Source organism: Trichophyton verrucosum (genome assembly GCF_000151505.1).
Source record: "Trichophyton verrucosum HKI 0517 chromosome Unknown contig00122_1.f1.exp, whole genome shotgun sequence".
NCBI classification, from domain to species: Eukaryota; Fungi; Ascomycota; class Eurotiomycetes; order Onygenales; family Arthrodermataceae; genus Trichophyton; species Trichophyton verrucosum.
Genome location: NW_003315554.1, coordinates 65,138 through 80,208, shown reverse-complemented (window position 1 = coordinate 80,208; position 15,071 = coordinate 65,138). Strand labels below are relative to the sequence as shown.

General features: G+C 48.2%; 6 protein-coding genes across 6 annotated transcripts; 2 read left to right on the top strand and 4 right to left on the bottom strand.

Annotated features, from left to right (window-relative positions):
• Positions 1-758: 758 nt before the first annotated feature.
• Positions 759-4,289, bottom strand: TRV_01604 (uncharacterized protein; the record flags this gene model as incomplete). The annotated part of the gene is made up of 1 exon (XM_003024207.1): positions 759-4,289. One exon carries the CDS (start codon positions 4,287-4,289, stop codon positions 759-761), a length of 3,531 nt encoding a protein of 1,176 aa, XP_003024253.1.
• A 605-nt stretch (positions 4,290-4,894) lies between these two features.
• TRV_01603 (37S ribosomal protein S11, putative) lies at positions 4,895-6,053 on the bottom strand (the record flags this gene model as incomplete). The annotated part of the gene is made up of 3 exons (XM_003024206.1): positions 4,895-5,037; positions 5,228-5,333; positions 5,364-6,053. 3 exons carry the CDS (start codon positions 6,051-6,053, stop codon positions 4,895-4,897), a joined length of 939 nt encoding a protein of 312 aa, XP_003024252.1.
• Positions 6,054-6,625: 572 nt separating this feature from the next.
• On the top strand, positions 6,626-8,322 carry TRV_01602 (uncharacterized protein; the record flags this gene model as incomplete). The annotated part of the gene is made up of 2 exons (XM_003024205.1): positions 6,626-7,581; positions 7,647-8,322. The coding sequence occupies 2 exons, from the start codon at positions 6,626-6,628 to the stop codon at positions 8,320-8,322; spliced, it is 1,632 nt and encodes a 543-aa protein (XP_003024251.1).
• A 595-nt stretch (positions 8,323-8,917) lies between these two features.
• On the bottom strand, positions 8,918-10,132 carry TRV_01601 (uncharacterized protein; the record flags this gene model as incomplete). The annotated part of the gene is made up of 3 exons (XM_003024204.1): positions 8,918-8,975; positions 9,047-10,071; positions 10,130-10,132. The coding sequence occupies 3 exons, from the start codon at positions 10,130-10,132 to the stop codon at positions 8,918-8,920; spliced, it is 1,086 nt and encodes a 361-aa protein (XP_003024250.1).
• Positions 10,133-10,447: 315 nt separating this feature from the next.
• On the top strand, positions 10,448-13,798 carry TRV_01600 (uncharacterized protein; the record flags this gene model as incomplete). The annotated part of the gene is made up of 5 exons (XM_003024203.1): positions 10,448-10,771; positions 10,827-12,203; positions 12,256-12,523; positions 12,583-13,070; positions 13,124-13,798. The coding sequence occupies 5 exons, from the start codon at positions 10,448-10,450 to the stop codon at positions 13,796-13,798; spliced, it is 3,132 nt and encodes a 1,043-aa protein (XP_003024249.1).
• Positions 13,799-14,126: 328 nt separating this feature from the next.
• Positions 14,127-14,543, bottom strand: TRV_01599 (uncharacterized protein; the record flags this gene model as incomplete). Its single annotated transcript, XM_003024202.1, has 1 exon — positions 14,127-14,543. One exon carries the CDS (start codon positions 14,541-14,543, stop codon positions 14,127-14,129), a length of 417 nt encoding a protein of 138 aa, XP_003024248.1.
• Positions 14,544-15,071: the final 528 nt, after the last annotated feature.

Sequence of the window (15,071 nt, the reverse complement as noted above, 5' to 3'; positions counted from 1 at the left end):
TTCTCTTCTCCTTTCTTTTGCTTTCTCACCTTCCGATCAGCTGGATTTCTGTTTCTAGGCTCGATTCGTTCACCAGCCGTCAACTACTCCGTTATTTGAGCTTGTACGCACACTGTGGGGTTAGTGCTACTATTTTGGCAAGGCTCTTATGGGATTTCTTTCTTTTTTTTTTCTTTTTTTTCCCCTATTCACTTTTCTTATCAATTAGATACTGATGATAGTTGGATCCCTATACCCAGATGAGGACTGGTTGTAGATGAATGATAAATAAAGGGTTAATTCTACGGTTTTCTGTTTGAATTTTGTGTTTCGTTTTTTCTAAAAACCTACTATACCATGAAATAAATTAAATAACTGGGGTACACCAGGTAGATTTGAGACACTGAGCTCCATTAATATACCGAAGTGAATCATCTTCCCGCACCTGGCCCATAACCATGGCGCAGTGTGAGAAATCTCTTATTAGAAGAAGTATCTGAGAACGAAAACGAGGTATAGTCATACAGGAGATAAAACAAAAACAAACTAACGCTGTAGAATTAGCCGCCGTTGAAAAGAAAGAAAAAGAAGAAAAAGAAAAAGAAATATTGCGGCTAAACCAGCTAAGTTGCAGGTTATGTCACCTTTTATTTACTCAAGAATAACAAAGAAGATTTGAATGGTGCGTAAAAAGGGGGAAGCAAGGGGGATATATCTCCAGGAAAAAAAAAAAAACAGAAGATGAGATATGAAAGATCCATATGAGTGCAATCCAGTATCTAGCCTTTGATCATTCGTAAACACCGTTCCATGCGTTTACCACGTTCTTTCTCTCGTATGAGTGTTGTCTTGACAAAGTCTCGAATGGCCTTTCTTCCAGTTTGCTCTCTCCAAGAACTCCATCCAGCAAGTTCACCAACGACAACTTCCTTGTTCCACGAAATTTCTTTTCTGACTTCCTCAATCTCAGTCGTCAGTGTGGCAATCTTGCTCTCTTGTTCGCGGATAGAGCGTTGGCGAGATTCTTCAAGCACAGAGAAGTTAAACTTCCGCGGTAGAGATGAGGAAGCAACTGCGGAACGAGCGCGGGAGAGTGACCTCTGTGCGGAATTGAGTGTCAGAATGAGATTGTTAGGCCGGGAGAGGGAAGTGAGCATTGCTCTTGTGGTATTTTGGGATGAGGTGAGTGCGGCTAAAAACTGTAGCAGGGGAGAGGAATCGGTTGATGAGAGGTTGAAAGAGGATACGAAGCGGTGGAAGGCTCGGACGTATTGATGTGGAAGAATATTTGCGGGTGGCTGCAGTGACGAAAACATAGAGCTGCAGAGGAAAAGAGCATCTGCAAAGTCTGTAGATGCATTTTGCAATAGGTATCCGCAGCAGATCAAGTTTCGGGTTCCTTCATTGACAGATTGGACTGCGTCTTCGGCGTGGCTTAGAATCTGTTGGGTGCTTCGTATAACTTCTGCAGACGCAGGCTCGTAATCATCCATTATTGATTCAGCAAGGACTGTAGCCTTGCGTGCAGAACGCTGGTCAATCATTTCTGTTTGGATCTCAGGGACAAGGAAGAATTCCCAAAGCAATTCGTGGGTCGAGAAAGTTGGGTGAGCCAGTAGAACTTTCAGCAGTCTATCCAAACGTTCCTGAATATCATGTAAAACAGCCCTCGAGGGCTTTGAAGGTATTTGAAAGGGGGATCGGAAATGAGGCATCTCAGGAAGATATGATGCAGGGTGTTCTACCCGTAGAAATCGAAGAAGATTTTCAAAATCGTTGAGGCTGCGCCGGCAAGTTGTGACTGTGTACGTGGTCGTGCGAGGTGCTTTTGGATCGGGAGAAGGCGAACTGGGAGAAGGAGCACCAGATTTAATAATGAACCGTATTCCAAAGTCTTCAACAAACAGAGATCTAACAACACTTGTTGTACGGTTACTTGCATCAGGCGAGGATGGGAGTGGACTAGAACAGAGAACCAGATCGTCTATTCGGTTCCTGATTTCATCGTCTTTGGCAAGTTCTATTGCCGTGAGCCCACGGGATTCTCGAAGATGGACATCAACGCGAGGGTCAGCAAAGAGAGTCCTGACAAGGTCAATTCGACCGTATTTGCTAGCCACCATCAACGGGGTAAATCTTCTGTCATTTGTATAATTGGGATCTCCGTCACACTGCCTGAGTATTCTAAGTAGTATTTGCGGGTCGCTGACAATATGAAGGAGGGTATTTCCCTTTGCATCAACATGATCATCCAACCGTAGTGGGTTCCCATCGTCTTGGGCCTGGGTCGCTAATGTCAACGCTTCATTCACCATGGGGTTGTAATCAGGATGATCGTAAGACCTGCACAAGGCGAATAAAGGCGTTTGTCCGTTTCTGTCTCGTAGCGTCCAAGGCAGAGATTTTCCCAGACGTGAAAGTAGCGCGGGTGAGTTGAAGAGGTAGTGTGCAACGGTGCGACCCCTATTATCAGCCTTTGCAAGGTATGAGGCCACTTCAGATTCGTTTCCCTGGAGAATGTATTCAATGAGGATGTTAATGATTTCAGTATACGCAAGTTGAACGGCAGCGCTCAGTAAGGTAGTCCCCTCGCTGTTTGTATCTTGAAGAATGCTTTCCCGAGGGTAGTACTCGCTCAAACTCAGCAGATAGCTCAGAGCTTCTGGCTGGCAAGCTTCGACAGCCATCATTGGGACCGAATGTCCAGACGGATCTTTGGTTGCAGTTAAACTCTGAACAGATGTATCGCCTTCTATTCCACCTGCTATGGATCCGAATGTAGTAGAGCGTGAAAGGAAAGACGTGATTGATGATTCCGACATGCTCCTTGTATCCATCGATACCTTCTTCCGAGGCTTAGGTCGCTCCATGGTTGTTGTAGGTTGATCCCATGTTTGGAAGGGGAAGACATGAGCTAATCTAGGTGTTTCTGGCACATCATCTTGAATGGCACAACTCGATTCTGAAAAGAACAGCTTATGCCTGTTGCTTGGCACTCCATTTGGTACCGGCTGTTGGCGCTCATTTTCTTGACTCCTCGAGTCATCCTGTTGCTCGTTTTCACATTCGTTTTCATCAGTAACTGGACTTGATTCTCGAAGCTCCGGTTGTAGAATAGCGGTCATTTCTGGAATTTTCCCATGCTTGGTTGCTGACCAAAGACGTTTATTTCTCGAGCTCGCTTTTCTTAGGCCTGCAGAGTCATTTTGAAGGTATATCAAGACTCCTTCAAATGTACTAAGTGCGTATCCAGATTCTCCAGATTCGACATCATCTACAAAGATGAAGCGTTGCATGTATAAGAGCCTGGCATAGAGGTGCCGTACATGTGAGCGTATGACAACTAGCAGTAGCAGGGAAACAAGCACATCGGCATTGATAGTGAGAACAGAAGGCTTTTCGTTCTGGTTGTCGGGTGCAACCGATGCCTGGTCTATGGTAACGATCTTCACGGTCTTCAGGAGTATGGCAAGCATGTCCTGTGGGCATTTTGCATCGGAGATCTTTCTGAATTCCTCAACCGCTGTTGCGATGCGGCGTCTAAGATCTTCTCTGCCCTCATGGCCACCTTCTACCGGTATCCCTACCTGAGACACATCGATATTCTCCATCTGGCGAACGCGTAGGTCGAGGTCTAGATCATCAGATTGGCGACACTCACAAAGGCGAGGGAAGAGTAGGTTATCATGAACTTGCTCTAGTACATAGCGTTCAATCAGACGTTCAACCATGGGGCCAGTCAAATCAGTGGTAGCACCAAGAAGTGAGAGTTGTTGTTTGTCCACAAGACGAAAGATGTCAATGGCTGCGGTAACTGCAGTGTCCAGAGCATTTCTCATTACATCCTCTTCATCTTCATACTGCTCTGAAGCGCCAAATGGTAGTGAGTGGGTGGAATTTTGTTGCGAGGAGTAAACCTCACTCCGGTCAGTTGGACGTTCTGGTGCCACAGGGGATTCGGATGGTGGAGGTGGAAGTGGTTTGCCTAGTTCTTTGCCAAACTCGCGGAAGAGACGGTCCAGACCGGGTTTCATCTGCTTTGCAATCAAGGGAAATTTTGACAGCAGGTCACCAAACGAGGATATCTCATTGCGATGGTAGTTGGCGGGGAAAGTAGAGGAGGCGTCCAAGCCCGAGCCATGGCGGAGTGAGACACTGTCCAAAGTACCCGGAACTATAGCCTGGACAATCTGACCAGGTTCATAGGAGCCGACTAGAGGTTTGGAGATGTAGTAAATGAGCCACTGCTGGGAGCTGTCGTTTGGCGAGGAATAAAGGACGTCGCTGAGCAGCTGGGCATGGTTGACCATCTTAAACCCCTTATTGCTGTAGACTACCGACTCTTTGATGACGACCGTCCGTCCATTTGCCGTTGCCATCTGCCATGCTTTGCCCTTTTGATCCCTTAGCGACGAAAGCTCTTTAGTCGCAGACGAACCCGGTGAGCCCGTAATTCGCAGGATGTGACTGGCAAGAAAGTCCTCGGAGGTGACCAGGTCGGCATACTGCGCGCCGGACTCTCGATCCCGTGAATTAATAAGAGATTCTGTCAGGGGGACCAGAAGAATCTGTCATGCGGTCAGCTAGGTGTATTCTATAGGAGATCGTATAGATGTGTAGATCTTTTTGGGGAGATGGGAGCATACATGGCTCTCCACGGGAACACATTGCGACGGCAGAGAGCTCCGGAAAAAAGAGCGGAGAAACGGGTTTAGAGGGTGCATTCACACGACATCGGACGACCTGGCGGACGGGTCCCGCCGCTCGTCAAGAGTCCCACGCAATGGCAATGGTCTGCGGTGATGATATCCTGGCCCTGGGGGGTTGAGGCCCGGAGGTCGATGGGAGCAAGCTAGGGAGCAGAGGTAGCGGCGTTAAACAGCGAGAGATGAGCCTCACAGGTCCGGACTGCGTGTTATTGAGTAGACACTGTCGCCTTCAGCTGGTCTGTTGTCCTCTGGCTGTCTAACTGTCTGCCTGCCTGCGGTTGTTTGAAGTTGAGCTTCTCTTCTTTTCTTTCTTGCTGCTTATCTTGAGCTTGTGAAGATATAAAGCAGCCTAGCGATAAGGGATTCACGTGATCCAGCTTTCATCGGATATTGGGAGCAGGACAAAGTATTGTGAATAACATCAGCTGTAGAGGCTGCAGTGACAGAGGGACAGTGGTAGATTGGCAATAGAAAAAGGAGAGGCCGGGTAGGACATGTATAAGATGCTAGCTATAACAGTATTGAACATGGTAGTATACATAGATCGTTGACTCGGACAGCCGGGACAGCCGGAGCCATCATAAAAAAAAGAGTCAAGGTAGCCACGGAGTCAAGAGAGTAAAACAAAAAAGAAGCCAGAGACAGCTGAAAGACCGTCTAACCGAGACGTCTTACTGCTGGGCTTCGTGTGCCGCCGAACTTCAACCTCGTCGAGTCAGACACCCGGACGATTCTCTCACGAAGGACCTTGCCCTCCTTTCCTAGCAGGACCTTGGTGAACGCTTCTCGACCGGGCCCAAAGCCTCTGAGGATCACTTCCAGCCCGTTGATCTGCATCAGAAACCCTCGCTCCTGTATCTTGCCCATGGTATAGACGGCCAGTTGGTGCGCAGCATCGTAGTCTCCTCGGTGGCCCTTGCGGAAACCAATGTTTCCTGTGCTGACGGACATTAGCACATCGTTGTTCGGTTTTGTCAAGGTAGCATGGACGTTTCGTCTGTGGGAGTATATGTGTAGGCGGTGAGGAAGCTCGGTTGTTCGTTGTGGGTTCTGGATAAGGCTGGACACTCTGGATATGACCTCCTCCGTCGTTTTGGAGCTAGACGAAGCTGCTGCCTTCGATCGTGTGGTCTGGGACAGTGTTGCGAGTCGCGAAGGGCCAGCATTCTTGCTCTGACCTCCTAGTAACCGGTTCTCGAGTTCGCGGTCGTTTTTACTCTGCGTCTGCGTATCCTTGGAGGCTGTTCTGCATTGCGCTGTTGACGAGAAGGGCCGTCGCAGTAAAGAACGGCTGGAATAGCTCTGGGCTTCTCCGGAGAGAGCCAACGACCGCAAGGCCGTCAACAGTGGTATTCTTCCACTCATGGCTGATCAAGACGAGGTCCGGACGTTGCAAGAAAAGCCAGGAAGCCAGGTAGAAAAGGTCGTCCCGGCGGTCAATGGCTCCAAAGAAGCTATCTCAAGTAACTTTTCATAACAAACAAGCCGTCCAAGTGCCTTGTCAACTCAGTATCGCGTAGTGAAATGTTCAAACGTCGTCGTCCTCTCGTCCTTTTGCTGGCGCTTTTTCGATGTTTCTTTTCGAAGTTTTTTTCTCTGCTTCCTTTTGCCGGCGCTTGGCGCTTGTAAAACCCAAAAAGGCAAAAAAGAAAAAGAAGCTCCAAAATATTTTCTTCCTTGACTTTCTTTTATCCAGCTTTTCTCAACGCAGCAGAAGGCGAGCAGACACCACTGAGTCTCTACGACGACGTTGGGCTATTTGCACGGAGGGGATTTTCCATTCGGGTACTGCCAGGAAGGCTTTGCACGGTTAATTGTTGTGACGCTCTTTTTTCCCGCCTCGGAGTCAACGGAAAATTGAAAACACCCCAAAGACTTCACGACCTTGCGATCGAATAAAGCGCCCTTTCGCTCGCCATCTAGAGGAAGTATAGAGCATGATTGGAACAGGAGCACTCTCCCAGCCTGCCGCTGCGCGGTTAGTGCTGCGCGGATGCTCTCCTTTGACCTCTACAGCAGGCGCCCGAGGACATCTTGCTGGCCGCCGGATAATTACCCCAACCACTCTTCGACACTTCAGCTCCCCAAATACCATTCACACGACCTCTAGCCCGATTATCCCTTCGACCACTGGACTCTCTCACCTATCGAGACATGCGAGCGACCCTTTGTGGGTAATCCTTGCTACCAAAAGATCGTTCCACTCCGCACGCGCCCTCTTACAGCAGCAGCAACAAAAACAACAGAACCCTACGGATTCTTCTGCCGAGGGCTCTGCGAAGGACCAAACTTCGAAGGAAGAATCGAAGGAAGAACCGAAGAAAGAGGGAGAAGAGGAATCTGCCGATTCCAAGAAGGAGGATGGAAAGAAAAAGGAGGAGGCACCTCCACCCCCACCCCACGGTGACAAAACCCCATGGCAAGTCTTCACGGAGACTCTGCGATCCGAGTTCAAAGCCTCAAAGGAGTGGAATGAATCTACCAAGGCACTCGCTTCTTCCGCCCATCAGTTCACTGAGAGTGAGTCTGTAAGGAAGGCTAGATCCGCTTACGAAGCTGCTACCAGCACCGCGTCTTCTACGACTTCTTCGGCATTGAAAAAGACTGGAACCGTAATTGGCAAAGGTGCTGCCTGGACATGGGATACCACTGCTGTCAAGGGAATAAGGAGTGGTGTTGCGGCAACCGGAAGGGGAATTGAACAGGCCACACGACCTGTCAGAGAGACAAAAGTGTATAAAACTGCCGTGGGGAACATGAAGGAAGTCATAGATGATGGAAGCAGTTCTCGATATGGTGGATGGATCGAAAAGGAAGAGAGGCGGAAACGACGAGAGCAGCGAGAATTGAAGGAAGGCAATAAGAAGGTGGAGCGTATGGAAGAAGACCCAAAGTAAGCTCTATCCCTCTTCTTCATTATATCGGTGAATATGTGGAACTAATTATATTGCCCATCAGTGCCGGAACCAATGTCACACTTCATAAAGATGCAGCTTGGAAAGAATCGTGGCGCGAATTCAGGGATACTAGCCCCATGATGCAGCGTCTTTTCTCCTTGAAGAACACCTATGAGGAATCCGAGAACCCGCTTATAAGCACCGCCCGAAGCATATCGGATCGAGTAGCTGGTTTCTTCGCTGAGAACGAGACTGCAATGGTAATCAAGGCCTTCCGACAAATGGATCCAAATTTCCAGATCGAGCCATTCCTGCGCGAGATGAGAGAATATATTCTGCCAGAAGTTCTAGATGCCTACGTTAAGGGAGACGTTGAAACCCTCAAGCTATGGCTGTCTGATGCCCAGTTCCATGTCTACTCTGCCCTTACGAAACAATACAAGACTGCTGGCCTCAAGTCTGACGGCCGAATCCTTGATATCCGACATGTCGATATCTCTCATGCCCGTATGCTGGAGCCCGGTGATATCCCAGTTTTTATCATTACCTGCAGGAGTCAGGAGGTCCACGTCTATCGAAAGGAGAAAACTGGCGAACTCGCTGCCGGCATGGAAGACAGGGTACAACTCGTCACCTATGCCATCGGTGTCACTCGAATTCCAGATGAGGTCAACAACCCCGAGACTCGTGGCTGGAGATTAATTGAGCTGCAAAAGTCTGGCAGGGATTACATTTAAACATGTATACCTACTTACCCCTTTGTTCTTCTCATGGCATTCCTCAAACCCTGCCCGGAAACAACTTCATTAAAATCTACAGACGTCTGATATTACTGGTCTATACGAGTGCGATATTTCCCTTCGAGCATAGCATTTCTGTCACAACAACCCCAACCCCCCCCCCCCCCCCCCCTTCTCTCTAACCTGTCCCATTTCGCCACTGCTATTACCTCTTTCTTTTCTTCCCGATGTTTCAAAAATCTGGCTGTATACTACTTGGAGTCCAATAGATGTGCTGACGGTGGAATAACGTGTTTGAATATGCACGAGATCCATTTTCTGATGACCGCGAGCAAGTTCTTTTTCATCTTTTGTTTAAATACCTTGATTGGCTCGCATATCGCCCTATCTCTTCTCACATACTGTATATATATGTTTCAATTTCTTGGACCAGATTACGAATACCACATTATAATATGAACGACCTTCAGGGATAGTTTCGTATGACGAAAAGTAGCATTGACTGACATTAATCATAACGGCACCATCTAAACCTTCCACGTCCTGGGAACAACCAAAGAGAAACAACAATCTCCAAGCAGAATTACTTCTTTTATGGGCTTGGGCCCGTACCGCGGCCACCGCCTCTTCCTCCCATGAAATTCTTTGCCCTGGAAATGTATGTTAGTAGTTGAAAGCTCCATGAGGAAGTGATCAAGAAAGAAAGAAAGAAAAAACTTACATTTCGGCAATGCTGGGATCATTCATAAGGGCAGACATGTCAGGAAGGCCGCCTGAGCCTGATCCTCTGCCACGGCCGCCTCCAAAGTTCTCAGCCATCTGTCTTAGGGCCGGGTTGCTCATCAAGTTATTCAGCATATCAGGGTTGCTCATTATATTCTGGGCCATGTTAGCGAACATAGGGTTGTTCATGAGTGTACTGAAGTCAGGCATGCCGCCTCCACCTCCACCTCCAAGCATGCCTGCAAGAGAGGATAGATCTGGCATGCCGCCTGGAGCACCACGAGTGGCTCCAGCAGCGTCATCAACAGCTTCGGCCGGGGGTTCATTCTCAGTCTTTTCCATTTCAGCAATGCGCTTCTTAGCTGTCTCCAGGCCTCGCTTCATGGCATCACTGCCACCGTTGCCTTCAGCCTCGATACCATTCTGGTAAGCCTCTGCGGAGCCTTTGGCGTCTCCCAGAGCAAACCTAGCGAGTCCAAGTCGGCTCCAGGCCTTGACGTATTTGGGGTCAGCAGCGACGGCAACCTCAGCATCCTCAGCAGCTTTTGTATGGTCTCCAGAGGCGGAGTATGCAGCAGCACGATTGGATAGGTAGATAGGGTTAGCGGGCGCAATGTCTAGAGCGCGAGTATAACAGTCAATCGCAGCAGGGTAATCTTTGCGGGCCATAGCAGCATTTCCCTCAGACTTCAACTTATCGGACTCAGGAGTTGGAGCGCCAGCTGGCTGAGAAGGGGTTTTGCTAGGCTCTTTTTGTTCCTCACTAGGGGTGGCTGCGGGAGCGGTACTCCTGGTGCCTTTCACCTTTTGGTAGACACTGAAGATGTTCACCAGAGACTGTCCGCCCAAGGCGTCTTTCATGGCAGCCTCATCGGATGGGTCAACACCAAACGTGTCCCCAAGGCATGAGGTAGCGATCTCTATCGATTCTGAATGCTCTGCGGTAAGCGTTCCGTCCTTAAGACTGGTGTTGAGGAAGTCTATTATGGCCAACACCAGCTGTTTCTGCGAGTCTGAAGGAGCCTAAAGACCAAGGTTAGTTTTATGCGACCACTTCTAACTAGGAGGATAGCAACAATACCATTGTGAAGAGGTGATAATGCCCTGCTCTTCTTTTCTGCCTGTTGGAGGTGGGATGTTTTTACTTAGTTGGCCTGCAGGTCCATGTTTGTTCCAGGCGTTTCTTTTTCCCTCGAGAGCTCCGTCAGAGGGTCACATGACCCAAGCCTCGGCCGCGACTCCAACGTCAAGGGAAGAGACACAACGGCGAGAGTAACTGGCCACGAAATCTTATCGACATCTACCGTATTTGCACGACCCGGCTGAGATGCGGTATGGGGGGCGCTGAGCCAAAAATGAGCCAATGCTTCACATGAGCTCCTGGTAGTCAGCCATAGCAATGTACTGGCCAAATGGAGTGCCCCGAGTCTATGCAGTCAACGGCCCGGAGATACAGAAACAGCAAAAGAGACAGCAGCAGCAAGAGGAGGAGGAGGAGACCGAGCAGGATGATAACAGGACAGAAACTACTGCTGAGTCTGCGGACGAGAGGGAGCAGAGCAATGGATTGCTACAGCACGAGCACCAAGAGATAGCTGTCCAACATGCAGGAGACGCGGACGATGCTTGGGCGGATGAACCCATTGCTGGACTTTGTGTGTCGAAGAGCGGAGCTTTATTTGCAACGATGACCAGGTCATCTTTGGCCATTTGGCAGACAAAGGTATGTCTCTCACTGAAAGATATTTATGGTATTTATGCTAACTCGTCTGATATAGCCTACTGCCGTCGTTGCGGCAATCAAGCGGTCTCATGTGTCTATCACGAACTATGGCCCAAATGTAGCTCTCCTGCTTCGACCAGACTCCGGTATCATCGTTGTACAGACGCTGGAGGGCTACTTGATAACGTATTCGATTGCGACTGATGCGCATTCCCACGTATATCAACAGTTATTCTTGCAGTCACATTCAAGACGGAACCTTCCCTCCAACGACTCCCACGCAATCCGCGAAGTAAGCCTACGGTTTAGGGTAGCCATCAAAGTTGATGCCGGGATTAGCAAAGCTGTCGCGTTAGACAACGAGCTAATGGTTGCTACAACGAAACCTGCTGCTATACAATTAATACGGTGGACTCCGGACAGTAGCGGTAATCAAACCAGCACGGAGCTCCTAAGCCGCATCCCGTGGCTCTCAAAAAAGTCACTTGTTGTCGAAATGGTCTATGACCGTGCTATGAATCTTCTGTTATGGGTAACAAGTGATGGTCGGGTCTACGCAGTACAATACAGTTACCGGGAGGCAGATGAGTCCGGCTCATCCAAGGTCAACTTCACCGGACACAGATTCCACAATCCAGAAAATGATGGACAACGGGCCCTCCAGGTTGCTGTAAATGCAAGATTCTCCCTTTTCGCTGTTAGCTGCGTTAACGGTGAGATATGCGTTTATGCAGCAAGGGATTACTCTGGCAATATTCCGCTATCCCACAAATTACAGATGCCGGCATCTGCAACTACAATGGGAAAAATATCTTTTATGACCTACTCATATGATGGATACTGTCTTTTTGCAGGTTATGAAAACGGATGGACAACATGGAGTGTATTTGGAAAGCCAGGTGGCACCAGCTTCACAGCAGACAAGTCGCTTGCTGAAAGCAATGGAGAGACCTGGCTAACAGGGGTTTCCATGGGTGCATGGATTGGCGGTGGCTCCGACATTCTGCTGGCCTCCTCCAAGGACAAGCGAATATGGTTATTAGAAGTTGCGCGCAGTTCCCTAACCGGTTGTTTTTCTTCTGCGAACCTTGCACGAGCACTCCTTCAAACAGGAACCGAAATCATTCTATATCGTGGCCATGATCTTCCCGACTTAACAACTATATCAGGCAAGGACTCACTTTGGCACCATGCTCAATACCCTCCTGGATATCTCCACGCTCAATGGCCTATTCGGACATGCTGTGTCTCACAAGATGGTAGATATGTTGCCGTGGCAGGCCGGCGCGGCCTGGCTCATTATAGCGTTCACAGTAATAGATGGAAGACTTTCGATGACCCAAAAGTTGAAAATTCTTTCGCTATCCAAGGAGGGATGTGCTGGTATGGGCATATCCTCATCGTCGCCGTCGAGGGTGATTCTTCATACGAGGTATACAGTCCACACTAGCCCCTTTACCAATCTCAAAACTAACTAGACATAGTTGCGGATGTACTCTCGCGAGTTGCCCCTGAATAATTCATCAATACTCTATTCAGAACCTCTTCCAGCACCAGCAGTGTTCATTGGACCGTCGGGAGAGGACTCTCTCTTGGTTTACACGTACGATAATATATTATATCACTATGTTATAAACGCTGTTGGGACGAGAATTAGTCTCGTTCAAGTGGGTCAGATAACTTTTAATGGGATTGTGAGAGCACCAGCTCGTGTTCGCGCTATCAGCTGGATCCTACCTGAAGACCAACTTCGTACGTCATCACCTTATTCAGTTTCTATATACAAAATTTTGTCTAATATATCTGTTTAGGCGACGGTGACCCATCTCAGGACGTTGCTGTAGCATCGGTTCTATTCCTTGTTGATGGGAAATTGGTTTTGCTGCAACCATCAGTGTCCCCCAATGGGGCATTGAAATACGATATGCGTGTTGTTGCTCATGATGTCGAATATTATATCCTTATGCGCGATCAACTATCGTTCAATATTGCACCTCCAAACGACGAGCCCTCTTCTGGCGGACAAACCCCAGAGATCACAGTTAACAATTCCCCTTCGGATATCTCACTCCGGGATTCTTTATGGGTCTTTGGTGGGAAGGATCTGTTTGTCTGGAGTGATATGCAGGATGTACTTCGCCCAACTGGCCGATCAGTGGAAGGACCGAAGAACTTGCCTATCCCTACGGACTTTTATCCTATTTCTATACTGCTGAACAAAGGCATAGTTCTCGGTATTGAACCAGAAATTACTCAAAGACGTGATGTTACGTTCACCTTACAGAGGTTTGCCATCAGAGTAGGTTCTTACTCGAATCATTAGTACCAGCTACTGTATACTGACATGTATAGACCCAACTTTTCCTCCCATACGTCCTGCAGCACAACTTATCCTATTTTGACACACCGTCAGCCCTCTCAATTTGTCACCATTTCTCACATCTGTCTTACTTCCCCCACGCCCTGGAAATTCTATTGCATCACGTCTTGGACGAGGCTGTAGATGACCATAGCATTGGAAACGCCATTGAGACCCCTGTGAAGGGGAAGCAATTACTACCCGGTGTGTTGGCATTTCTCCAGGCTGCCAACCCTCCTGAATTATACCTTGATATTCTTGTTCAGTGTATCCGAAAAACGGAGTTACGATCCTGGAGAACTCTTTTCGCTTATCTTCCTCCCCCCAATGAGTTATTTGAACAAGCACTCAAGTTTAATTCGCTGAAAACGGCTGGAGGTTACCTTCTTGTCTTGCAGGCTTTTGATGATATCGATGACGAAGATAGTGGAGATGGTTTTGACAAGATTGAAGACTCTGCTGTTCGTCTCTTGCGGCTGGCATCACAACGGGGAGACTGGGAGCTGTGCGGTGAGATTGCACAATTCCTCATTGCATTAGATGGTTCCGGCAAGGTTTTGAAACGCGCGGTTGTGAGAGTAGGCTTGAGAAGAGAAGGTCCTGGCAGCCCGGTTGATGTTGACGATGGACCCATTCCCCGTTTTGGAATGCTAGACATCAGCCCGTAATTTTGACATAGAATCGCTCCTTGCAGAGCGCAAAAACTGGGAGTCAACTTTACACACAAATTTGGACCGCTTTGACGTTGTGGACTGCCCTCCACCTGGCAGCTTTCCCATAAACACCCTCGTTTCTACCGAGATGAATCGAGGGGAATACCCGGTCCTTTTATGGAATCTAAACAAATGTATATAATAAAATTGATGAAGCTTATATAGCTTGAAGTAGGACCTAGACCTGCCTAACGAAAATGCACCCAGACCGGCAACCAAACATTTACCAATAAAGGGGAAGAGTCACATATCCAACCACCTTCCGGTTGTAGAATCACAAATATTAATCAAAGTTTAGCTTCCAAAGCCCGTCGCCCAAATAATGACCTTCATCCATGACAACGCCCTTCCCCTTCTTCTTAATATCCTCGGTTCCCACCTTCAGCTCACCAACCATGCATATTTCTTCCTTTCCTTCCGCCCTGATGGCTACTATTGTGCCGGCTTCTAGTGCATGCTCTGCGTCAGGCAAACTGCCGCCAGCAGATGTGAGACCAGGAGCCATTAATGTAGCTCCTGATAGGACGAATCTGATTGCCCCTCTGTCTATTCCAACTGTAGGCATGGCGTTGGGAAAGGCGTGGAGTACTCGTAGATGGGGGATTAAAGGACTGTCCATGGACTGGAAGAAAATAGGCTTGGAGTCTGCGATGTATAGGGTTACTCGGTCCGGCCTGTAAGATCCAAGATGATCAGTCATGCTGTGTGCGGTATAAGTGTGGTAGGAGATATATAGCGTACAGCTTCATGGCTTCTAAAGAAGCCTTCTTTGGTAGAACTTCATCGATATATGGCTCGAAACCTGGATGAGTCTCGAGGAATTTCGCCCGTAAAGATCTTTGCACTGATGACTTGACTTTTGACCGTGCTCCCGCAGTTATACTAAGTCAATCGTCTTGTTAGTTATTCAACGACTTCAAATTGATATAGGACATAAATTGACCCCGCGCATCTTCAACGCCGCGGGGTAGCTATAGTTGATGACGGTGCTGGAGGACGCTCTTTCTTCATCAGTGCTCTGAATTTGCATAAGGCTACATACTCTTTTTTAAACATCGTTATTGTGTGCAGCAGAATTTGTATATATCAAATATATGTGAGAATTATAATGAAAGCTTTGGCTGTTGTGAATCCGCTTGCTGATAGACTTGGTCACATGATGCAACCTCGCGATGTTAGTGTTTACGCCGTAGGTGCTCAATATACTGGAAAGGATAGAATTTACATA